Genomic DNA, 26031 nt, shown 5'->3' with positions numbered 1-26031 from the left:
GTTTCTTCTTTGAATGACAGGCCAGAGGCTGGTGGCACGGGGAGTGAACTCCAGCCCCGCTACTTACTAGCAGTGGGCTGAGGGGCACAGCCTTCCACTCTGAGGGGACCCTCAGAGGGATGCTCGTAAGCAAGCCCAGATCCATCGTAGGATAGAAATGCAAGCACACTGAGCCTAACCAACTGCATGCAACACGAAAAGATCAGACCATTTTCTCCCTGAATTTTGTTTTGACAAAGTCTCTCTCTCTTTCCCTTTTCCTCTCCTCCCTACCCCCTACTCTTCCCATAAATGCACCCCCCCCACTCTGTTTGTCTCCCTCTGTTTCTGGCTCTCCTACCTCCCTCACTCTCCTTTGTCTTCAAAAGAGAGGGATGGAAGGATGGATGGATGGATGGATAGATAGTTTAAAACATATCTATGGCTCTACTTCACTTTCTGAAGGCTAAGCATTTCTTAAATTCATTACTCTCTATTTTTAAAAGGCCTGATGCTAATCCTTGGCTCACAGCTGCTCCAAGCCCCCTGGGGAAGGAAATTACTTAAAAACCTCCTTTGAAAGGGAGACCTGCATGAATATGAAGAGGTCACTGGTCTGGCCCCAATGACTACTTTGTTCCAGGGATGCTGACCTTTAAAAGGGCCCCTGGGGGATTTCCTTGGATGTCTGTTCCCACCTGCCACAAGAAGGTTTCCCTCTGCACATCCTTTCCACATGGCACCACCCAAACCCAGCTGACATAAAGGGAAATTGGCTCATTCAGTCTGTTCCCAAAACGTCAGAATTCATATGAAGGTTCATTGAAAAATTAAATAGCATGTTTATCTTTTTAAAGAGCCAAATTACTATTCCTCAGACAGAAGAGAATTATTCTAGAATGTTCCAAGAAGCACAGTGGATGAAAGAACTTTTCATCCATTAATTATTAAAACTAAAATGCAGTGCACGCAGCTGAGCTGAATACAGACTTTCTCTTCCAATTTCAAAATGGGTCCAGAAAAACAGACATTATTTGCCCCTCAGAGGGACTGAGGTTGGTAATGTGCTTCATATCAATTGTTCAAACTTGAAATCAACTTGCACATTTAAAATCAAGCTACTTTGTGAAGGACTCGAACGCATAAACTGATGCTATGCCCTGGGCTGGCAACACAGTGTCTCTGAGGCTGATGTCCAAAGTTACAAGAGCTCTTCACGCTGCCTCTGGACTTCTGACACTGCCTGAAAGTGACAACTTCACATGTTCAGCTTACTTCTCACATTCTGGAAATGCTGTGTTGCTCTGGTGTAAGTTGTGCTAAAGGTAATAATCACAACAGAACATGAGAAAAACCATACAGGTTCTTCCTGGGACAAAGAGGAGGGGCAAGATTGGGCTGGGCTTGTTCATTCTTAATACCAGACAATAGCGGGGAGGGGGGCTTCCAAATTAAGAACAGCACTGCAGTAAGAAGTGAAGCAGATTCTCTGATGTAATGTCCACAGATGTCTAAGGCAGTTCCCTTGATCTTTGCTTTGCAGATGAGGAAGTTAGGGAGCCATCAGATACTCCCTCACTCCAACATTTCTCACGAAACCCTAGATTTAAAGGGCCAGAGGTGATCTGCAGCAGAAGACCCGATCCCAGCAGGACAGAGCGAGCCTGACCTGCTCTGAGGGCCAGGCGACCAAGAGCTCTCCTCCTGGGCTCTCCTGGGCCAGCCTGAGCCCGATGGGGCTGGAGGCTTCTCTGCTCTAGCTGGGCCTGCAGGAAAAGGGATGGAGGCTTCAGCCCACGTGCTGTGAAAGCTCCGTCTCCTCCAACGCAACCTGAGCCTTCCCTCCAGCTTTGCGGTCAAGAAATGAAGGCAAACGAATAACCCAAGAACTCCGCTACACGTCCCCTCACGCACGCGTGCATTCACTCCGTAACTTTCTAGGGAGCATCTCCTGTGCGTCAGGCCCTGTTCCAGACACCTGGGGTAGAACAGACAAAGGTCTCTGATGAGACAGTCGCACCATAAATGATGCCCCTAACTTTTTAAAAGACAAGGTAGTTAGCTTTTGTTAGTAGTACGTTAAGAAGTGCCAAGTGCTGGGGAAAAGGAGGGCGGGAAATGGGGTATGATGCGGAGTGAGAGCTGATTTTTAGAAGGCAGTGAAGTTTGCCTTCACTGAGAAAGTGACACTTGAGCAAAGGCTGAAAGAGGTGAGGGTTGGCGGGTAGCTCTCTGTGCGAAGAGCACACCAGGAAGAAGGAACAGACGAAGCAGTCTGACAATAGGCTTCCAACTGGACAAAGCGTGCGGACCTTAGGCATGCTGAAGTTGTCGAAAATCCGACGAACTTGGGTGAGCGTTTAAACGAGGATGTGACACTGTACACGGTATCAGAGCTACCAGCACGCTCTGGGCAAACACGGCTTGATGAATCCATGTACAGAATTCAAACTCTCTCCGTCTACAGGTGCACGAAAATAATGCGGGGACGTATCGGCGCTATGCGGGAACTTCTGGAATCTGACTTTCCATTCCCAAGTCATTAGAAATGTCGTGGCAAAGGAGGATTAATGATTTCTGCAGTCTGGCTGGCCAATGATCACTTGCCGTTAAGATCTTGGCCAAAAGATCCCATCCCGTTCTCAGGTTTTCTCCTGGCCTCCCATGCGTGCTTCAAAGGAGAAGTATTTCAAGCGTCACTTGCAAGACAAGGAGGATATGAAATAACCACCTGAGGGAAGTCCCACTCACGCCGCCAGCAACGGCTCGGAAGGAAGCTCTGTTTGATGGCACAGCCACTAGGTGTGTGTTTTGATATATTTGCTAATGGAAGACGGCATTGCACCTATAAAATGGGCTTTTCAAGTCTTTGGGGATCTTTTCTCAGATCGCCTTCCTTACAGGCCTGGATTCTGAGAAGTTTCCCCCAAGCTCACCTCGGCGGAAGCACGCACATCTGTACTTGCGAGGCTGGCTTAGCCAGCGAAGGCTTGTCCCGCAACTGAGCACGAACCCCCCAAGACGCCGGGTGAGCAGTGAGGGCAGCTCAGCATTCCCGAGGTACGAGCTGTTGTTTCTGGACTCAGACGCAGCAGATGCAAAGAGCAGCCATGTGCTGGGATCTGAGAGGGTGAGACCAGCGTCAGAGACCCAAGAGGCCCATCCCTTCCAAGGCCCTCATCCTAACTGAAGTACGCACAGCGCTGAAGACGACACTGTCATGGTCAAAATCTATGTTTCCTCAATGCCACTCTTGGGATGTTTCCAGCCACTGGGAGACAGAGGGTCGCTCGAAATGATACAACCTGTCAGTGAAGTATGCAGACACCAGTTCTCTCCGGAGCGTGCAGCCGGATACCAGGCTTTGCTACGGAATTCTGTTTCTATCAGCTAAATAATTACAGACAACCAACAACATCCTTGGCCCTCCTCCCTTCAGGTGTCCGCTTCCCCAGCCTGCCCGAGACGGATGTCCTCAGGGGGTTCTTCCTAGACTCTCCTCCTTGGCCCCATGGTGAAGAGCCTTCCCCTGTTCTAAAGGAAAGAAACCGTGTCCAACTATCCTCCAACCGTCTTTGAAGTAGAAAACAGCATATGGAGATGGTTTCGTTTGGGTTCCGAGTTTTCAGGGAAATGCTTTTAGAACATTTCTAATTGGCCTCCACATCAAAGGACGTATGTCACTCACGAGAGACAGCGGTAGAGAATAATGGAGGATGGCTGAGGTGGTGAGGTGTCAACCAGACTGGGGCACGGTGACACCACTACTACCACCATCATCTTGAAGGACCATTCAGGGCACAATCATGGAGGGTGTCTTGGGGGATGCCACCCAAAAAACTCTGCCCCGAAGAAAGATACCAAACATAATTGGTTAGCAAGACAGCGATTCTCTAGAAAGCTTCCCACCCACTAACAGATGGAAATAGAAAAAAATACTAATAATATACTGGAAAACCCGGAATGTCCTGCAGTTGCTGAATGGATAAACGATGGCCTATTCAGCCAACAGAATGCTGCTCAATGAGAAAAGGGATGAACTGTTATCTCCGCAACACAGATGAACCTCAAACGCATTACGCGAGCCAGACTTACAGGCACGGATGCTATGTACGACTCCATTCCTACATCATTCTCAAAAAGGAGACTGACTATGGAAACGGAAGATTGATGGGTGATTGCCAGACGCTGGGGGAGGCAGGGTGCTAGCTACAAATGGCATAAGAGAATTGGGGAGATAAGGGAACCGCTGTAAATTCTGACTGCGCTAGAGGTCACATGACAACATGCATTTTAAAACTCTTAGAACGGCACCATAGCAAGTATAGCGTCAGTGCATGCAAATTATACCTGGAAAAAAAGGCAAAAGAAAAAAATCTAGTAATCACCAAAAAAAGCAAAACTCAACAAAGAATTTAAATATTTAATGTTTCCAGGTAAATCTCATTTTAATATTTCAAAACAAACGCACATCTCTCTGTACAGCTATGACTCGACTGACTGGTCATGTCCTTTGGAACAACTGACTTCTCACCCCATGATGACAGCAACAGGGACAGGGAATTAAGCTCCTCAAACATTCAAGCTTCCAGGGATGCCAGGCGGTGGGCAGAGAGCTGGGGAATGAGCAAAGCAGCCCCAGTATCAGACCTTGGAGAGCTCTTTGGGGGGGGGGGGAATGAAAACACAGAAAAGGAGGTAGACCAGAAGTTCCCAACCTAGACACAGCTGTCTTGACAAAAGAACTATTCCTACTTTATTTTGGAACTTGGCATTTTGTCATTCATTAATTCAACTCATTTCTGAGGTAAGCACAGTGAAAAATAGAGTGCAGAAAGTCCTAGAACTCCCCGCCCACACAGAAAGACATATTCCTCCACCCCAATTGCTTCCATAGGGCCACCCACAGGCTACCATGGGATAAAAGGGGACCCCCAGGGAAACCACAGGACATACCAGTCACACTGTTCGGGATGTGAATAGATTGTAACTGGTGTCCCCTGGAATTCGTGGACAAGGTGCTTCTATCAGGTAACCCACCCCTGCTTCACCTCAGGCTTCTGAGAAAGATGCAGGTTCGAGGCTTCCCAACCTTTCCTACCCCACCCCATAGAACACACAGAAATGATGTCTCTGTTGCCTGCCACCTGCGATAACCAGCCTGGGGGCTCTGATGCCCCAGCCCCACCAGCTACCCTGAGGGTGAGGGGCTCAGCAGTCCAGCACACCCGGAATGCAGGGGTGCTCCTTGAAGCTCGTCTCGAGGAGCCTGGGAGGACAGATCCAGGAGGGTACTTGTTAGCACAGCAAGAGACTCAGCAAGCTGGGTTCTAGGGTTAGGGCACCTCTGGCCTATTTGGACCCTTTGGGTGAATGACAAACAGGTGCCCCCTCTTCCAGGCAGAAGCCCCTGAGCATCACCTGATGCCCGCCCCTTCCTAGCGTCCTTTAGAGCCTCTGGCAGGACACGAAGTGCTCGTCCTTGCCCGAGAGACGGGAAGTTCTGTCCTGCGTGCTGCACAGATCCTATCCAACTGTGTCAGCAGGGATACAAATAGACTGTCTTTCAGCAAGTTCAGACGAAGTACTGACGAGCGTGTCTGTGATTCTATTTGAGGTTAGCAAACATAAACACCCGGGAGCTTGAATTTTCCTAGAATGAGATTTCTCCAATCTAGGTCAGGCTTATTTCTGAAGCCCCCCACAATTCACATTGACTACTCAAGATGGCTTCTTGGCTGTTTCCTTACAGCTACTGAGGTGCCAGACACCACCTCCCCCCCCCCCAAAATGAATCCAGTTTGTTCTCAAACCATGTTTGATGACCAAGTGGCCATCAAAGGGCTCACTATCTGGAAAACATATATTTGGAACCAAACCTCATCCTTTACACCCAAATGAGCTCCAGATGGATCATCTATTTAAATTTAAGTAACACACCACAGAACTACTACAAGAAACCATAGAGACTATTTAATAAACTCAAAGTGGGAAAGGACATTCTAACTGCGAAACAAAACCCACAAAAGATGTGAAAAAAAGCAATTTGATAAATTTGGCATGTTAAAACAACATCTGTTTGAGATGATGACAAGAGTTCTGGAGCTGGGTAGCGTGATGGCTGCACAACCAATGTGAATGTACTTAATAATCTACACACTTGGAAATGGTCAAAATGGAAAATGTTGTTTCACAGAATTTTACCAAAGTACAAAAATGTATCCATGGGAGGAAAAACACTAGAAACGAAGTCATAAGACAGATGAGAGCCTAGAAAAAAGACGTACAAATCATGTCCTAGACATAAAGCTATTTTTTTGAGTTGGGGAGAGGGGCACAGGGAGAGGGAGAGAGAGAATCTTAAGCAGGCTCCATGCCCAGCACACAGCCCAATGCAGGGCTCGATCTCACAACCCTGAGATCCCAACCTGAGCTGAAATCAAGAGTCGGACGTTTGGGGCGCGTGGGTGGCTCAGTCGTTAAGTGTCTGCCTTCGGCCCAGGCCTGATCCCGGCGTTCTGGGATCGAGCCCCACATCAGACTCCTCCGCTGGGAGCCTGCTTCTTCCTCTCCCACTCCCCCTGCTGTGTTCCCTCTCTCGCTGGCTGTCTCTCTGTCAAATAAATTAATTAAAAAAAAAAAAGAGTCGGACGTTTAACCAACTGAGCCACCCAGGCACCAATGAAAGCTATTTTTCATATATAAAGGGCCTCTATAAATTAATAGAAGTCTACAGACCTATCAAAAAATGAGCAAATAGTATGAATTGAAAGTTCACAGCAAACAATTTTTAAACACATGAAAAGCAGCTTACACTCCTTCATATTCAAAAATTAATGAAACCATACTCAACAAATGGCAAGAACCCAATAGTTGTGGGAGATAGTAGGGAAATCGGCTCTCGATTGTGGGTAGCACGGTGGTTAAAAAGAACCACCTGGCAACATCTACGAGAATGACAAGGGCTTGGAGCCTTCGACCCAGCAATTCCACTTTCAGAAACTTATCCTACAGATAAGTATAACATTTTACACAAAGGTATTCATTGCAGCATTATATGTAATACAAAAATTGGAAAAGAACCCTAAAAGTTCATAGACTGGGAGAGTTAAACAAATTATGGTAAACCCCCAGAACAGAAAGAGGCACTCCTTTTTGTACAGTAACAGAACCATTTTTGAGATATGTTATAAAGAGAAAAAAACAAAGTACAGAACAAAGCAAACAGCATGATACATTTCAGTAAAAAACATGAAAATATTTATATGTTTATTGACTTAAATGTGCAGAGACTGTATCTGGATGGATCCCAAGAAGCTGAGCTGCTGGTGCCTGGAAGACAGAGAGACGGACACTACCTCTCCCTGTCCACCCTCTTTGATTTCCGTGCCATGTGAATATACCAACTATTCCAGAAGACATTAAGGGATTGAACTCTCTTGTTCCCCATAACCGGTCATCCTCCACTGGCTACTGATGACTAAGGGAAGTCACCACTCTGCTAGATGAAACGGCCTTCCCTTTCCTAGAAGATGGGGAAGAAAAATGTCAGGTTTCGTGAGCTGAGAGAAAGGGACACAGAAGGAGATGCTGTCCTCTCCCCTCCTGTTAGCATCACACTGCTCCAGTGCCGACATCCCACCAGAGGGCAGGACTCTGTCAGCCCGTTCCGACCACGGACACGCTGTTTCTGGACCCCCTTCTTTCCTGAGTTTCCTCATCGCCCATCAAGGACAATGGGGTACAAATGGAGTCTCATGAACTGGCTCCCTGTCCCAGCTTCAAAACCTCACTCACTCAAGCCACCAATACTTTCTGAGTTTCCAACCAGACATTCAGCACCATCCTGGGGACTGAGTGAGACAGGCAAGCACCTCCTTCTCGGATTTTAACAATGGAATAGGGGAAGTGTTCCAGCCTGCCTGTGCCAGCTCACGAGAGCTCCCTGTTCATTCTGCAGGAATCTGGAGAGCTGCTGGTTAAACACAGCCACTGTTATAATAATATAGAATCAAACAAAGTCCCAATCCCTGCGATGACACCGAAAGCTAAAAAGATAACATGACTGCAGTTGGCAGTGAAGTTGAAAAACGGCTGAGTTTAATGAATATAATTTGTACAAGGATGAGAGAGTCCAACAGGAGATCGCATGTCAAATTTAATGGTGATAAATTTATCGGGAAAGGGATTAGCAGACAGGGATGCAACTCCATTTAGCAAAACACTGTGGACCATAGGTCAGCCAACGCAAAAATCAAGGGAAGTATCCCGCGAGATTCAACTGGCTATGTGGAATTTACAATGCACTATGCATATTTTATTACTTATAAATGCGCGTTATACGTCCTTGATCAGTCGAATTTATAACAAGTGCATACATTTGTACACATATTACACGCACACACATGTATGCCTATACACACATGCCCGTATTTCAACTACCACTGAACTGAACTCTGCTGCCTTCAGCTCTGTTTCCCAATCTGTAAAAGCAGCATAAAAAAACACTACCCACCTACCTTCAAGGGTCGAGAAGAAACAAGACGTTCGATTCCAGTTGTTACCAATATCCTGACTCTTCCCACCCCGCAGTGGCTGATTTTAAAATACCCGCTCTCCACCACTTCCCCCTTGTCGTGGGGCTTTCGAGCACCTGTCTTCTTGCCTGCGATCTCTTTGTCACCAAAGAGGAAGTGCAGCCCTGGGAACAAGAGCTGTACCCCACTGAAAACTGTCTCTAGCTGGTCCCAGGGGTCAGCCAGGGGTCATCCGCAGGTGCTTTCAGAGCCCCAGCCCTGGCAGGGGAAACGTGTGCGGCCAATGCCTGTTTTCCCATCAACCCTTTACACGATCCCACCAGAGCTGCCGTCTCTTCTCTCTGGGTGGAATTCCAAGCACTTCCCGTAGAACTAATTTTAAACCATAATTGAACCCTATCCTTTCAGAACACATGACACACCTTTCTACACGTACTAGAATCAATTCACATCTACCGAGGAAGAAGTCGATTCTAGGTTAAGACTTCCTTTTTCCTTTGTGAAGCCCCAATTTTCAAGCATTATCAAAAAGAGAGCAAATCTGACAGAACTGACAGCAGGGCAACTGCAGATTGCAAGCAGGTTTAACAGCAAGTCCCTTCGGTTTCCACTCGGAAACTGCAAATATTCCAGGGCACACAGCTGTGCTGGAGAGGCTCTGTCCCCGTGCGCTGCGTTGTCCGAGAATCACACTCGCTGTGACCTGGGATAGATCGGTACCTGGTACGCATTGCCTTCACTTCCTACCTCCCCTTCTGTCACTGAAATGGGGTCAACCCTGTTTTATTCCCACTAGACTCCCCTCCCGCGCCCATGCTTTCACATTTTTAAATATAGAGAACCCTGAGAATATGTTATGGCCAAAAGCACCAGCAGAGTCTGGGGACATCATCACTGCGCGACAGTAGAAAAGACACAGTTGCTCTGTCCACATCTTCCCCTGCAGAGCGTGGTGTGATATGGGGACATTACGAGGCTGTCACCTCTCAGTGTTATCCCAAGGATGAAAACACACGATGCATTTTAGGGACCTTTTGAGCGATTATTGGTCCACCATCCAAACTCAGAAACTATGGCTACGGTCAGTCCTTCAATGCAGAATTTTGTGCTTATGACCAGTTAAGGGAATTGATCACCACACAACAGGTATTTCTGGAACATCTTCTTGCAAGATGCTGGGAACAAAAGAATCGTGACATCTTGAAGGGCTTCCAGTCCAGGGAAGATACACACACACACACACACACACACACACACACACACACACAGATGGCCAACAATGCAATGGTGGGGAGTCTAAGTGTTGTATGAATGTGCCAAAGAGGAAATGGCCCACAGGTTTACAAGGGGAGGGCATGGCTTTGAAGTGGGGTGGTCAGGATGACCCCTGGCGGAAAGAGCATATAAACCCAGCATCCAGCGGAGCGAGGAGGGTCCTGCATGTTGACAAGGCAGGTTCCGATCACCTGCGCTACAGAGCGGAACAGTAACATACAAACCCAGCATCGGTTCACCATTGTCACCGATGGATGTCCCCTCCCTGATTCTTCTCCATCGCCTCCACCGGTCCAGCTCCAGCCCGCACCCCCAATGCGTTCTTTACTCTTCTCTAAGCGGCCAGGCGGCCGCCCCCATAAATGGCATCACTGTGTCTCCCCGCAGGTGGGTGGCTAACAGGAGGCACTGGCAAGAGGTTGGAGGGAAGGACAGAGAAGTCGGGGTGTTTCTTCCCTAAAATGGTGTGTGCCGGTAGCTCTCTTGGGGGCTCCAGCTCAGCCTCGGCAGGCGTCAGATCCCCAGACCGCTGTGTACCTGGCCATCCCACAACCTTCGCCCGAACCCTTGGGAGTGGGCTCGTTTCCTGCCAGCACCCTGACTGACACATTTCCCTTTTCCACAACACCCCCAAACCGGGGGCCTTCCACACCCTCCCCCACTGGGCAGCTTCCCCAGCTGACTTCCACACAAGTGCCCCATCCCCAGGGAGCTGGGAGCCTGGGAAGAGCACTCGTCACACCTCCTGTTGGGGTGGGGGGCAGACCTGCACTTCGACCTTTCAAAGCCCCTGCTAGGAGGAAGGGATCCGAGGCAGTAACTCAGCCATATGGGCCCCCCACAGTCACACAGCATGCTATACCATCCGCTCTGCTAGACAGGCAGGAACCAGGGGCTGATAGAAATGAAAAGTGAATAAAAAGTAGGAGTTCTCTAGCTTTGACTTAAAATTAGCAATCAGTATATTGAAAGAAAAAAAAAGAAGAAGACAACACCTATTAAGCAGGTTAAAAACAGTCCTCAAGACAGGAGCAGCATGCCACCCTTGGGAGACAGCAGGGTGGATGGAGGTCAGGCAGCAGTGGGAGCCTGGTTGTCCCCAGCAGCCTGGTCAGCAAGGAGCGGCACAGCAGAAACCAAGACGTTAGCCACGGGGGGCTCCCATGCCCAGGGGAGGGACATCTGGAAGTCTGACCAGCAGCCTCTCTAGGTCTTCCTCACTGTCAGGCCCATGCCAGGCCTCTGGGACAGTACGTCAGACACCACCTGCCCCAGACCGCCTGCTCACAGCACCTGGCCACCCGCTCTATTCATTCCCCAGCTCTGGACACCAATTTCAATAGCTTCCTTCAAGGGTGTTTTCTTTGCCCGTCGGGTGCGGGATCCTGCCTGCCTACTACCAGCTCCAACCCTTAGGCCCGCTGGTCAACACTTCCCTGCCTTGATCCTGGAGCCCAGTCATTCTCAATGGGCAGTGGGGAGGGGGTGCCCCTCAACAGCCATGTAGCAATGTTTGCAGACATTTTGGGTTGTCGCAACTTGGGGGACAGAGGGCGCTACTGGCATCCAGTGGGTGGAGGCCAGGGGGGGCTGCTAAACATCCCCCAGTGTACCAGACGGCACCCACCACAAAGACGTATCCCACCCACGTGGTCACTGGCGCCACAGCTGAGAAATGCCTGGTATAGAAGGAACAAAGGACACCTGCACTGAACGTATTAGAGGAGCGGGCACTATGCTGAGTGTTTTCAAGGTCTTTAACCCTGGGCAACCCGCCGTCGCCTCTGCCATTTTATACACATTATCCAAGGCCGATGTCTTTCTGAACCTCAGTTTTCTGACCTGTAAAATGTGGACGACAATATCTACCCTCCAATCCCCGGTCTAGATGGTTCCTAGTAAATCTCTGTTTCCTTGTCTCCTGCTTCATGCCTGATTTCCACTTGCTTCCAGGGAATATATGGGTAGACACACACACACACATAGCCGCTCAGGCACCCACCTGCCTACATCTTTACATCCCCACAAGAATCTGAACACATGAACGAAAAGAATCAATGACCCCTCTAGGTCAGAATGACCTTTCCCTGCCCGAACTCCAAAAGCAGGCTTCCGTACTTGATTTCTCTCACTTCTTACTTGGGCTTTCTGTTATCGTTGGCTGTGTAAAGTCTGTCTACTCTGCATGATTAGAAACTTGTTGAGATAAAGGGTCCTGCCAAACGCCTCAGCAAGTCATTCACATGTCCAGCCAACCCTGCAGGAAGGAATAAATGACAAACAGATAGTACGGCTCACGTGATAGTTCTGTTTAACGGTCTACGTACATTACCTGTTTATACTTTACCTATGTCACTCCCTGATATTTCACCTGAACTCACCTTCTAGACCCAGCTTCCAAGTATTTTCCTTTTCAAATTCGTGAGCATCTAATGTCACTTTTATAAACTAAAGTTATCCACTCAATGGGCCTGAAGAATAAGGAAGCATCCTTTAAAAGTGGCCTCTTGGGCAGCAGCCATGTTCCCTGCACAAACGAGACCCCGGCCCAGGGGAACAAGGACGGGCACTCCAGTGTGTAAGTGGGCATTCACTCCCAGCAGCTGGCAGAGTCTCCTGGCCATTAAGCGAGTCCTAACAATTCAGTCTTTCAGCCACCAACCTAATAGGCTTTTCTTGGCACGGGCAACTTGGGCTTGGCCAAGCACTCATTTTCACATCTTCAATCAGTACGTGTCAGAGCTGAATGGAGGCTCGATCTGCCATAGGTCTTGTGTTCTGCGGCAAGCTCGTCTTGCTCAGGAACTCGGGGGGCCCACACTCTCATTTCAGACCTCTTGTACCATAAAGATCTATAACACAAAGCAGTGGTTTGTGTCTCTGATCAAATTCCTGGGGTCTTATCTGGCTGCTTAGCACAAGTTTTAACTTAAAAAGCAGTGAGAAAAATGAAAGAGGCTTTTCAGGAACTCCAGGACAGCATGTGAAAGCTGAATTTGCGTGCTGACATGTCCCGGGTTCCCGATGATGCCAGGAGGGCTATCCCCCGGAGTGTCTCTGAGCAGCTGACGTGGCTGTCTTGCCGCTTTCGTCACCCTGGCTTCCCTGGACACATCTCTTTCCATCTTAACAGAACCTCCTTAATGGAAGCTTCCCCCTCCCTCTTCCCATGGCGTCTGGATGGACTTTCTTTCTTTCTTTTTTTTTTTTTTTAAGGATTTTATTTATTTATTTGAGAGACAGAGCACGAGCAGGAGGAGGAAGAGGGGCAGAGGGAAAAGCAGGTTCCCCCCTGAGCCTGATGCGGGACTCGATCTCACGACCCTGAGATCATGACCTGAGCCAAAGGCAGATGCTTAACCGACTGAGCCGCCCAGGCGCCCCTGGGTGGACTTTCAAGATGGCATCTTATCCCCAGCAGCCCACTTCTGAATGCATAGCTAAACTCCTAATTCGTTTCTCAGGAACTTGAAGAACCATCTACCACAGCATGAAGCAGACTCGCTGACGGAGCCCAGGACATAGCCCGAGTCCTGGGTCAGCGCCCACCAGCATGGGGCAGGCACGCCTGTAAGGACGGATCAGATGAACAAAGTCGAATTTGGTAGAATGACCCACCGTGCAGGCTGAGCCAAAGGTAGAGGAGAATGGAGAAGAGAAGGCGGAAGGATGAACTAAGGCGTGAGCCCTCACCCCCACCCTGCTGCTGGGTGTCCAGGCCAGAACCTGAGCAGGGAAAGGAGGAATGAATGGAGACAAGGTAGGGTTCTGTCACAGAGATTCAGAAGCATGTTATACAGTCCCCTTCTCCCTCGGTCCCTCTCACGCTCTCCATCTTGTTAACCAGCTCCCACTTCTCAAGCATCTACTATGTGCCTGGTACCAGGCCAAGCACTTCACCCATATTATCTACAACCTCACAACGAACTTACGAGACAGGTATGATTACTATCCCCATTTAACGGATGAAAAAACCGAGTCCAATGAGTTTCCCAAGGTAGCAGCTGGTGCATTGTGGAATCACAGATTTGGGTCCAAAGCTCTGAACCATATTCTAATTTCTGCATATGTCCCTTCATAAGGCAAATGAACAAGACCTACTGTGCGCTGAGCCTAATCCCACCCAATGGAAAAGACACAAAAATCCATGTGCTCTACTCTCAGAAAACGTACAATCTATAGGGAGAGCCAAGAATCACATGCAGAAGCCAACTGCGGAAGGACACAGAGTGGCCACTTCTTCACTCCAAGCTGTTAAGGAACATAAAAAAGAAGAAAGACAGCCTTCCTGGTGGAATCGCCGGGGACGTGCTCTGGAGAAGACTGTGGGCTGACAACGGCCAGGTCGTTTCCTATTGCCCCTATCTCTCCAGGTGATAACTTCTCTCTAATGCAGATAATTTTTCAAAATTCTCTTCATCAAAGAGAAAACATTGCTTCTGAAGATGAGCCCTACACAGGGTGGTCCCTATTAATTCGCCCTATTCAGAAAACAGGACATACTCATTCAACGCCAGAACCACATTTGGCAAAGCCCAGGGACTTTGTGCTTCCCCAAACATCACCCCTAGGTTTCCCTTGCCTGTGCGCTGCTGTATTTGCCGAGCCCTCCGCCTCTGTGCCAAGGGAGGGGTGGGGAGAGCACAGACTGATAAAACTTTATCCTGGAAAATATTCCACTTGTACTCATTCACTTCCTCTCCCATCAACTGAATCAGCGGCCTGCAGCTCTACGTGAGGGAAAATAGAGGAAGGTCCTTAGAGCCAGCCCTCATCAGTTCTAGAAGGGAAAACGGTAAATATCCCCCAGCTATCCCGAAGCTTGGTTGAATTACGGTGCAAAGAAATGCCAAGAACAGAGCCCCAAGCAGTCACTTTGTAGGCTCACAGCCAGATGGGATGACAGGTGAGGAATCCACTTCGTTCCAGCGGCACAATGTGGAAAAAGTGACATTCGGGAGGAAAAGGAGCAGACGTGCCTGCAGTCAGCCCGGCCTTGCCCTGAGCCCCCAGGTGCAGAGTGGCGTCAGCAAGCCGGGAAAGGGGCTACTCATCCCGTGCAGTGGGGAAGGAAGCCAACCCGTGATTATCAGGCGTCAGAAGAGCTCCTGAGGGCAAACTCGGCGGAAGTTTCTGGCTTCACGAAGAGCAGCTCACTTGCTGATTGTAGATACTCTGAGTGGCGAAGACGACGTTTCGAGAGCCGGCTTTGGATAGCTGCCCCAGGTGCACAGGAGACCCCTGGCAGGCTCTGCTTGCAATTATGCTGATCTGTATACCAATAAAATGGTCTTGGTGAGGTAGCAGGTGACCTCTTAGCTTTTTTGGTTTGGGTTTTGCTTACCAGTTTCTCCAGACAGCTCCTCTGTGTATCGTGTTCAACTCAGCATCTCAGACCTCAGCAGTTGGCGGGTGAAAGTCTGTTCTCGACAGCATCCGGCCACCTGCAGTGGCCCTGGCTTCGTGGGTTGCTGTTGCTGTTTGTAAAGCGAAGCAGCTTGTAGCTCCCGGCCTATTAAAAACTACGCTCGAAAGGTTGCGGCCTTTTTCATCACTTTCCCAGAGACATGCACACTGCTCACCCAGAAACCACAGATACCACCCCCCCCCCCAAAACGGAGCTCCGCACAGGGGAGGTAAAGTAACTTCTCAAAGGAGGGTGGGAAGCTGAGGCCTCCGTCCGCTCCAAGTACTGATTTCTTCGGTCCCAAGCCACTCCCTCTCTGTCCCAACAGATCCCTCGGTCGCTGTTCCTTGTCTCACCCAAGTCCCACCTCCTGTCCGCATACACAGCCTGGTCCCAGGCAGACGTGCCACTCAGAGAAGAGCTGATGCTTTTCATGACAGAACGAAAAAAGGGGCATTGATTATTTTCCTTACATGTCTTTTTCAACTGGAAAATTCTACCCTCAAGGGCCTCAACCATGAACATGGAAGATGGAAGTGAAGTCTCAAAACTCCCGACTTAAGTTACAAAGGAAAAGTGTGCGTGGTTTCAAAGGCAGGAAACGCCGAGCTGCAGAAAGAACTATTGAACAATGGGGAAGAATGGGAATTAGCTCCTTCCTTGCAGGTGAACGCTTACAATATCCACTGTACTTGAGATAAACCAGCCTCGTTCATCACATCAGATCTAAATAAGAACAATGAGGTAGTTTTGACAGAAAATGTGTCCCAAAAGAGAGGCCACACTCAGAGCCAAATTTCCCAGCTGAAAACCACCGGGCTTATGAATATAAGCACATGAATATAAACTTTTCAAACACCAGAGATCAGCAGTTTCCAGCAGTCATTTGCTCAAACATCATGTTCCTCATTCAAAGTTGAACGTGTTTATAAAGGGAAAAAAAAATCAACGACATTCCCCCACCTCCTCTCCTGACATCTCTGAACATACATTAGGATGCTGAATAAAATTCCTCCAGCTCACACTGGAGATGTCATAGGACAGAGCGGGGAGCCCCACGGTCATTTCTCGGGGGGAGGCGACATTATACTTAAGGGACCACAGAGTGATCTGTAAGCCACACTAGCTTCTAATGTCACCTACAAAAGAGAGAGGCGATAAACAGGAGTCACCAAGGATCACGCCAGTCGACCCACTGCCAGAGACGAGTGACTTAGCACAGGACTGTTTTTCTTTTGTTTTGTTTTGCTTTGCTTTGGACTGCGATTGAAAATAAGACACAAACCATTTTAGGTTTTAGACTCTGTAAAAACCCTCTTGGCACATTAAACCTGGAGAGGGGTATAGCACTTTTTGGTTTACCTATGAAAGATTTATTATTCAGACCCAGTTGTTTTAATCCCATTTATTTAGATATTGTAGAAAAACCGAACGGCAATTTTTTTTTCCACCTCCCGCTCCTCACTGCACATTTAAAGGAATTCATTTAGAATGTTAACAAAGTGATAAATTGGATTTACTATAAATAATTGTACTGTCATATCATCTCTTTCAAGGCTGAGAGATGAGGCTTTCTCTTGTGATAATTCACCTCCAAAAACCAAAGCAAAACAATTAAGTATTGCCTTCCACATGAAGTCTCAGGCAATCACACAGCAGCCCTACACCAGACAGACCAGTGTCGCTTCATGAAACGAGAAACTGTTTGATATTCAGGGGATGGTCCACCGGGCAGGGCCATGACTCTTACACCTTACGTTACTCAAAGGTTAAATAATAATGAAAGTGCTCTGTGAACTTTCTAAAAAGCTGAACCATTAACTTTGGGAGTTGGGTGAAACTATGCCACACGCTAACATCATTCGTGGGGCACAAGGGAAAAGGAAAGAAGTTTCCGTGTGCAGGAAAGTGCCCAGGGGAGTTCTGGGCTCAGAGGAAGCCTCTGGCTGGGGGCAGAATAAAACCTTCAGTGAAGTTGGCCCCCAGCTGTTCTAACCACCGTCTCCAAGGCAGATATTAAAAATTGGCATTAGCTGGCTGTCCAAATCACCACTCTCAAACATCTTGCCAAATCCTAACTAGTGTAAAGAATGTTCGAAGCAGGCCTGGCCAGGGTTCAGGGCCCACCTCTTGCTACCTACCAACCAGCTGCTTGAGACACCGGACTCGTCTAAGCCCCGACAGGATGAAGTGAGAAGGGAGGACCCACGGATCACTCCAGCTTCTTCCAGATCCCGGTGCCGAGGGGTCTTTGGGCTGCCCCTCCCCAAGGCAAGCCCCTCCTTTCCACCAGTAAGCAGCTTCTTTGTCTCTCGCTCAGTAATAAGTTTCTACTAAAATCATGTTTTATTGCATTTAGACAAAATGCCTGGTTAGCTAGGTACACACAGCAGCTGGCGAGAATTAAGGGTGAAAGTTCAGAACACATTTCCCTGCAGGAAGATGGGGGTATTCGAAGAGGTCAGACAGTGTAATTGACCTTGTAGCTCACAGGGCTTAGGCCTTGCGCCCCCCACACCACCTCCAAGGATATCCAGCCACACACGTCTGTGCCTCTGCACCCAGATGCCCTCCCCACCTCCACTCCACCTGGGAGGAAGTGGTCTTTGCCTTTCAGGGGCCACGACTTTGCCAGGAGGTGGGAGGACATGTGGACACTAACACCTCTCCTGATAAAACCCCCATATATAATTACTGAAATTAATCCGAGCGTCCATCTCTGTAAGCCTACCATGAGTTTTCCATGGCTTTGTAGAGGCAGACGATGTTATGGGGCCTTAGGTTCCCAAGTGGCTCGGTAAGATACGGGCTTGGGGTAACAGGGCATAGGGGCATCAGAGAGTCAGCTTCGAGGCTTCTGGGCTCCCCATCAATAAAACCTCAACCCCCTATGTTTCTAAATCATGTCTGCCTGGGTGGTCCGGAGATGCCTCCCAGGGCTGGCAAGCAAGCATCCAGCCAAACTGCCACTCACCACCATCACCGTGCCCTCCCTTCACAGCCTGGAAGACCATTATTAGACCTTCCTAAAATGCATGCAACTCAAACATCACTGAATGCAGGACACAGTCGGTGATGCCGTAACAGTGTCGTACAGCGGGTGACGGAGGGCAGCCGCACCTGCGAGCATTACCGTAACACACAGAGCTGTCAATCACTATGTTGTACACCTGAAATTAACGTAACATTGGGTGTCAGCTATACTTTCATAAAATCAAGTCGCTGGACACTACCTCTCATACATATATTTGAACCTTATCTCTCTTAAAACTTTGCAGCCTCTCTTATCAGAGGAAACATAGGAGGGTACATGGAAGCAGAAAAGTAAATAAGAAAATCCCATTCAGCGCCGTCCTACGGGATTATCTCACTCGCCAACCAGGCAGGCCTGCGATTCGCCCTTCCAAAGGGAAAACAGGCCAAGAAGTCTTTCCTCCTGCCATTCACACAGGATTGCTGTAATTCTTAGGACCCACCCTGAAGTCCCCAGTAAACCAAACGAAACACATGCGCTGACTCTTGGAGTCTAGGACAAAGCCTTACTTATTTCAAATGCCTACGGATTGTATGCTAGAATGAGAAAGTTTTAAATTTGAATTATTAAGCGTCTAACCACCACCCAAACCGATGTAAATTATCTCATGCTCCACTTTGGTTTGTTTAAACTGGTCTTGTGCTTGGACATTTTGGCTGGTGGGCATATTTCTGTCCAATCACAGAGAACACAAACACTTTTTACTCTCATGAGCTGCAGCCCTTAACATCCTAAGCTCAAATCCACCGGGGCCATCACTTAGTGAGGGCCATACGTATGTACGTGTGTGTGTGTGTGCGTGTGGGCGTGCACGTTCACGGTGCTTTACAAATATCAATCCAGTCATCCGATCAGCAAGCATTTATTGAGCCCCTACTGACACGTATCTAAGTTGGCTTTAGAGATACGAACTGATGAGCAAGTCCAAGGTCACGACCCTGTGACAACCTGCGAGGAAAGCAGGTAAGCAAATAAACAATGACTCTACAATGTGGTAAACAGACGGGGACAACAGGTTGTTAAAACTAATACCTGAGGCAGTGACGGCGTGTCAGGTGTTTACAGCCACGGTCTCTCGTTCCCACAACGCCCTATAAAGGTAGGTGTCTCCCCACTTTCCCAACGCATGTACTGAGGCTGTCTCACACCACACATTGCCTCTCTATCAGCATCAGCACCCGCATCATCACTTAGGTCTTAAGTCCCCATTCTGGTCCCCATACCGCACCTGCCGACCTGCATTATCTTGTCCAGGCTCTGCTCGAGCTTGCGCCTGCTGTTACGGCACACTGCATATGCCCGGGGGAGAAAAGACCACGGAGCTCACCAGAAGGAAAGCTCAAGCGGGCGACAAGAAGCCCACAAGAATACTGAATACAACACAAAGCAAGGACACGGCGTGGCACGACGCAGTCTGCAGTCAGTCGTGTACCAACAGAGCAGAGTGCTTCGAGAATGCAAGTCTGAAGGGAGAAATCATTGTGGAGGCAATTTCTTCAGGAGGTAGGGCCTGGGTCTTAAGATCATGTGAGGTCAGACAGCGGGAGAGGAAAAAAGCCCAGTTCCCCAGGAAAGTGGTGCTCAGAGAGCTGTCCAGAAGGCTCATCGGTGAGGCTGAACCACCGCCAGCCATGTTAAGGGGAGCCTGATGGTGGGACAAGCCAGCCTGCAGCCTCCCAAGGGGCAGCTGATGAGAGTGGCTAAGGCACCCAGGTATAATGGCAGATGGAGAAATCTGCATTCATAAGCACTCCTCGCAGAAATCACTCCATGGGACGGAAGCAGTACTTGGTTTCACCTCCTGGGACCAAGAGTGAGGCCCCAGGAGTCAACACAAAAGGTCACCAACCGGGGCGGGAGGGCTGCTCACTACAGGAGTTCTTTTTCCTCCAAGCACATGCTTGAGTTCAGAGCTGCTTTATTCGGACTCACAGTGGGGAGGCCAAGGGCAACATCAGTGTGCCTCCCCCAAGCATGACTTCTCCCAGAAGGCCTCCCTTCCCAAAATTGGTAAACAGATACCTGAACGAAAATTGACTTGCAGGCCAAGTTATTAGCCTGCCGGGAACACCCACATGCCTGCAGATAATACCTGCACTGGTGTCACTCCTCACTGCTGATTTAAATAGCTTGACATGTGTTAGATCATGTGATTTTCACAACACCCATGACATAAGCACTAAGCCTCTTACTTTTTTTTTTAGTTTTTCTTTATTCATTTATTTAAGTAATCTTTACATCCAACATGAGGCCCAAACTCATGACCCCAAGAACAAGAGTCGCATGCTCTTTTGACTGAGCCAGCCAAGCACCCCTAAGCCCCTCACTTTAAAAATGAGGACCTTGAGGGTCAGAGAGGGGGAGGGACTTATTCGAGGTGATCAGCACGCTGCAGAGCCCCATTCTGAACCAGGATCTCTGTCCAGTGGTCTGTCTGCCGGATCACTATTGCACCAATCAGAATACTTTTCAAAGGTCTTTACTGCGACAGAGAGCTTTTTAGCAGTCCTTGGCAGTACACACAGACACACACTAACACACACACAGACACACAGACACACACACACACGCTCCTACATACGTACTCTCTTGGTTTTCCTAAAAGTAAAGTCATAATAGCAGTGATACTGAGCGCACCCATCTTCGCTCCGCTGGCTATGGCCTTGGTTCTCAGCAAAGGCACACGTTAGAAGAGTAGCTCTTACTGAGATGACTCCTAGAGACACGCAGGTCAGGTGTTGAATGTATATGCTGGTCTGCACATAACTCACTGCTCGGAGGGCCCTGCCTTTGCGCTCAGTATCTGCCCATTTCCATTTCTGTGACACGTGAAGCAGCCTCTTTCAAAAGTTTCCTTCATATGTATCTTCGGTCAGGACTTGTTTTCAGGAAGTGGCTGTTTCCAAGCCAGACGTGAAAATCACAGGGCTTGGAAAAAAAACTTCTCCCTCAAATCAACCATTTTCCCCATTTTTAGGCCAAGCAAAAGCAGCTCTATCAGATGGATGGACATACAGACTTCGCTTAAAACAAACCCCAACTCCCACTTGCTCAGAGCCCTTCTCTCAAATGCATTGGTGACCCAAATTCAATCAGCCCATCAACGAGGTATCAATTAGTCTGGCACGGTGGGAAGAAAGTTCTACACAGAAACGGAGACTGAGACAAAAATCAAAGCTAAATGTAGTGAGAACTGAGCAAGCCACCTCCCAGCTCGGAGGCGGAGGACCTGTCATCCCGCCCACGAAGTCAAGATTGAGAACTCCCCCACCTCAGGGAGGCTTCATTTTTTTTTTCTCATAACACATAATTCTACCAAAAGACCTTACTGAAAACAAGGTCACATACCTAATCCATAAAGCAATCGGCTCACCTCATTTTAATTACCCTTCTTTCTAAGAGAATTTATATAATCGGGTCACACTACACAAATGGATTTAAAATATATTTTTTCACCTTTTTTTCCCAGCAGGGAAACTCAAAGGAAAACTCCATATACCACTCGTCTTGCTGAAAACCACAGGACAAAGTGATTTAATTCTAGTTAAACCAAGTACTTCAACCACATACCCTTAAACCTTAATCTTAAACATATCCGTGAAATATGATTTTTGAGAGCTTTCCTTCTTCCTTATTCCTTCAGTAAATCTCCAATATATCATAAGCCCTTCCTAAGTGCAGGCTCTCAGTGATGTCCTGAGTTGATACTAAACACATACAGAAATACTCTGTTACAGTAACCTTTTAAAAATGGCTTTTATTCCCCACTCTTACTTGAACTTGTAAAAAAATTTTGTTAAGCTCCACACTGGAAATCCCCATTAGGTAACGCAGGGTGTGGGTGTTTTTGAATTTCCTTCTAATAAAAAGAAAAGCTTAGGATCAGACATCAGGTAAGTATGGAAAATACATATTTTGATACAAGTGCAAGTAAATACACACTTTGTTTCAAGATCCTTTACTCAATACAAATCCACGAAAATCAAATTCTTACATTGAATCTACATTTAGGTGTGAAAACTGGGTTTTGTGCTTACTTAGACCAGAGCTCAACACATCCTGTCAAATACCCAGTCAAGGGGAAACTGAGCCAGCCCTGAGACGCCTCAAAATAATCATTCTTTGTTCACCTAGAAACTGAACGACTTTGCACTCAAGAGTCACAGCTCCCACAGCAATGGAAGTATGCTCTGAATCCAGATAGCCATATTAGACTCTCGATCATTTATTTGTTAAAAATTTAACATTGTAAATGAAACCAAAGCAACCACTAACACCAACTGGGTAATTAAATCCCTGGTTGGAGGAAGTTTCAAAATCCAAACCCAACACCAACATCTGGCAAGTCGCCATATGTGATCTACCAATACTTGCTCATGTTACTCTGAAAATTCAGAAAGACAGGAAGTATTAAGATTTTAAAAGCCTACTAATGAGTTTGTACTCTGTTTAAATCACATATAAGACCTAACACCAGATGCAAATACATCTTAGCTTTTGCCTCATCTCGGAACGGAATTACTGCGAACAATTAAACCTGTTCCTGTCCAGGGGTCTTGATCAATACCCTTTGCAACATAATCTAACACTGAAATTGCCTCTCCATCAGAGCCCCTTGGATCGGTGGTTTATTTCCGGACCCCAGCCCGCGCTGGGTTAGTAACTCTTTTCTCTATCATTTGCACATCTCTTGGAAGGGAGAGGGAGCCGCCTGATTCAAACTGCATTTGTTTACCGCCCACTGCCCCCAATATTATGCATTCCCACAACCCGGTAGCATGCGCTTCCGGCACCCCGCGTACCTGCCAAGTTCCTCGCCGGTGTCGTAGTAATCATCCACGTTTTCCTGCCTGAACACAGTCATGATAAACTGTCACGCCTCACCAAAGCCCAGCGCACTTCAGCTCCGCTTCCCACACCATCACCACCGCTCCTGCGCCTCCTTGGGCCCCTCATGCATCAGTCTCCAGTCCTTTAAAATAATAGCAATAATAATAATAAAATGACAACCCGAAAAGGAAGGAGACGTCCCCAGCTAAGAGCGGCTCGCCGAGGACCACCTCTCCCCAGCTGCCCCTCCCCGCCGGGTGGAGAGGAGCACCCTTTGTTAAACCCGCGCCAGGGACGTCCCCAGCCCCGCATCGCCCGCGCGCGCGTGGGGCCGGGCACAACCGCACCCCAAGGTCCGCGTCCCCGAAAGCACGGCGCTCCGCGCGGATCAGAACCGGCTCCGGAAGTGACTGGCCTCCCCGCCTCCCCTTTCTCCACACACACGCCCACCCAGCTCCCCACCTCCGGGGGCGCCGCGGAAGAATGAAGCCCTCGCCCGGGCGGAACGCGCCTCGCTGGAAGCATCCCCCTCCAGCCTGCGGCGGCACGGCGGCCCCCGCGCTACCTCTCGGCTCCCGCACTCCCCGGCCACCGCGGCCATCCCCTCCCCTCCCTCGAGCCAGGCAGTCCCCAGAGGCACATTCCTGGCGACTCCCGCTCCGTTACCCAGCCGACCCGGCGTACGGCCGCCCGGGGGAGCAGGGGAGGAAAGGGAGCGGCCGAGGGAGGCGCGGCCACCCGCTCCCGGTCTCCGCGCCCCGACACAAAGCGCCCGGCCCGCCCCGCGCCACCTGTTCCCACCCGGCCCGCGGGGCAGGGGTAGCCTCCTGGCTGCGACCCCACTTCTCCCCGCAGTCCCGCCGCCCCCGTCTCGGCCTTCCTGGTTGCCCTGGGCGCTGCCCGGGCAAACCGCACCGCGCCGCCGCCGCGAAAGCAAAAGCAGGCGGCGGGGCCCAGGAGGAGCCGGGGAGCGCGCGCGGCCACTCACCCGGGCTCCCGGGAGCTGCCCGGGTCCCTCCGGAGCTGTCGGAGGCCGACCGTGGGCGGCAGCGCCGGAGACGGAGCGGGGCGGCGGCAGGAGTGCGGGGAGGGGGCGAATGGGGGGCGCGGATCCCACGCGTCCGCCCTGGCGTCGGCTCGGTCGGGCGCTCCCCCTCCGGCTCGGGAGCAGCCCCTCGGCTCCTCGCCGCCTCCCTGACGGAGGGCGGCCGGCAGGCGGCCAATGGGGACCCCGCGGGCGGGCTGGCGGCACGGCCCACCCACCTCCGAGCTGCCCAGCCTGGCGGGCGCTGCGGGTTCTGCGCAGCGCTGACTGCTCCTCCCCGCTCCGCGCTCCGGGCTCGCTGGCGCGCTCTACCGCGCACACCCCCGCACACACCCACTCACCCACCCCCACCCTGGAGCCGAGGGAGCGCAGCCGCGCGCGTCGTGGGCGCCCCACCTGTGCACGCCGCTCGGCTGCCCCGTTCGGCCGTGTTCCAGAGAAATGCGATTCCTTCGTCCGGCAAATGTGTACCGAGCTCCCGGCGTGTGCCAGGCACGGTGCTCGGCACCGGGAACTCAGAGACCAAAATGGATTTTTAAAAATCCCTGCCCTCGTGAAACTTACACTCTAGTGGAGAAGATAGAAAAGAAATACGTAAGCAAATGAATAAGACCAGTTTAGAAGAAATCAGTTCTATGGAGACAGTAACACAGGAGAACGGGATAGAGAAGGGCAGGGAGGGAGTGGGTCGCATTACTTGCCTTTCCTCTCCGGAATAGGTGTTTTGAGCTGAGATCTGAATGATAAGAAGGTATGCAAACAGAGAAGGAAAGATTGAGGTCTCAGAGGACCAATGAGCAACAGAAAGGAAGTGTTTATGTGGCTTTTCAATACGGTATTGGCTATTGATGACTTGAAACATGGCTCGTCCCAAATGAAGTGTTCAAGAAGTGTGAAATGCACATCGGATTCCAAGACTTGGTAAAGAAATAAGAATGAAAAGTATCTCGTGAATATTTTTGTAATAACTACATGTTCAGATGATAGTATTTTGGATATACTGAGTTAAATAAAATCTATTATTAAAATTAATTTCACCTTTTACTTTTAAAAATGCAGCTACTAGAAAATATACCACCACCTTTGGGGCAAAGGAGGAGTGTGCTAGTCTACACAGAGACCTCCTATCTCCCGGAGACTCCTCATCCACTCTTTCTTCTTCTTACCCCATGCTCCCACCAACACTTTGGGTCTGGGAAACAGAAAGGATGGTTTCCCTTAGGGACTCCTGGGGATCCCCAAACAGAAAAGCACCTACAGGGAAATCTACCTTACTGCCGAGCATTGTAGGCACTATGTGAGCCCTCTGAGATTTCAGAGTTATATCACTGTTCAAATAACCCAGATTTTCTAAAATGAGGTTTAGACTCTCTTTGGGTCAACAGAAGTTTCAACTGTAGAAATGTTGGCCTACTAGCAAAAAAAAAGAAAAAAAAAAGAAAAAAAAATGCCCCTCAGACCTTATATCAGACTGTCCTCTTTTTTTTTTTTTTTTAAGATTTTACTTATTTTATTTTAGGAAGGGAGGCACGCATGCAAGAGCAGGGGAAGGGCGGGGGGGGGGGGGAATCTCTTGCAGACTCATTGTTGAGCAGGAACCCAAGGTGTGGCTCAATCTCACCACCCTGAGATTACGACCTGAGCCAAAACCAGGAGTGGGATGCTTAACCCACTGAGCCACCCAGGGCCCCCAGACCATCGGCTTTTAACATTTCATTTAGTGACCCACAGGAAGGGCAAATGTTCATGATGATAGAAGTAAGGGAAGGTTCCAAATCAGGAGAGGGTACCAACCTAAGTGGTGGGTTTGAGAGTTAATACCAAAGGATCTCAAGAGGTGAGAAATATAGTCAAAAAATAACAACAAAAAAGTGATTCATCTGGGGGAAATGCAAATGAATACATCTGTTGGGGGGAAAATTTT

At 49.2% G+C, this 26031-nt stretch overlaps 1 protein-coding gene across 5 annotated transcripts in view; it reads right to left on the bottom strand.

Annotated features, from left to right (window-relative positions):
* DAPK1 (death associated protein kinase 1) overlaps positions 1–24693 on the bottom strand; it is a 176575-nt gene extending 151882 nt beyond the window's left edge. The window contains exons 1-2 of one of the 5 annotated variants that reach the window (XM_045780877.2): positions 24504–24693; positions 23035–23204 (exon numbers count right to left, since the gene is read on the bottom strand). In XM_045780877.2, coding sequence (XP_045636833.2) covers positions 23035–23096 — 62 coding nt within the window. In that variant the 5' untranslated portion in view covers positions 23097–23204; positions 24504–24693. The other 4 variants (XM_045780879.2, XM_045780876.2, XM_045780878.2 and 1 more) reach the window with 4 other exon arrangements.
* Between the last annotated feature and the right edge of the window lie 1338 nt (positions 24694–26031).

The sequence above is a fragment of the Ursus americanus genome, chromosome 34 (assembly GCF_024610735.1).
Source record: "Ursus americanus isolate L20-20 chromosome 34, mUrsAme1.1.p, whole genome shotgun sequence".
NCBI lineage: Eukaryota > Metazoa > Chordata > Mammalia > Carnivora > Ursidae > Ursus > Ursus americanus.
The sequence above is the reverse complement of the archived record's forward strand: the minus strand, read 5'-3'. Positions and strand labels throughout refer to the sequence as shown.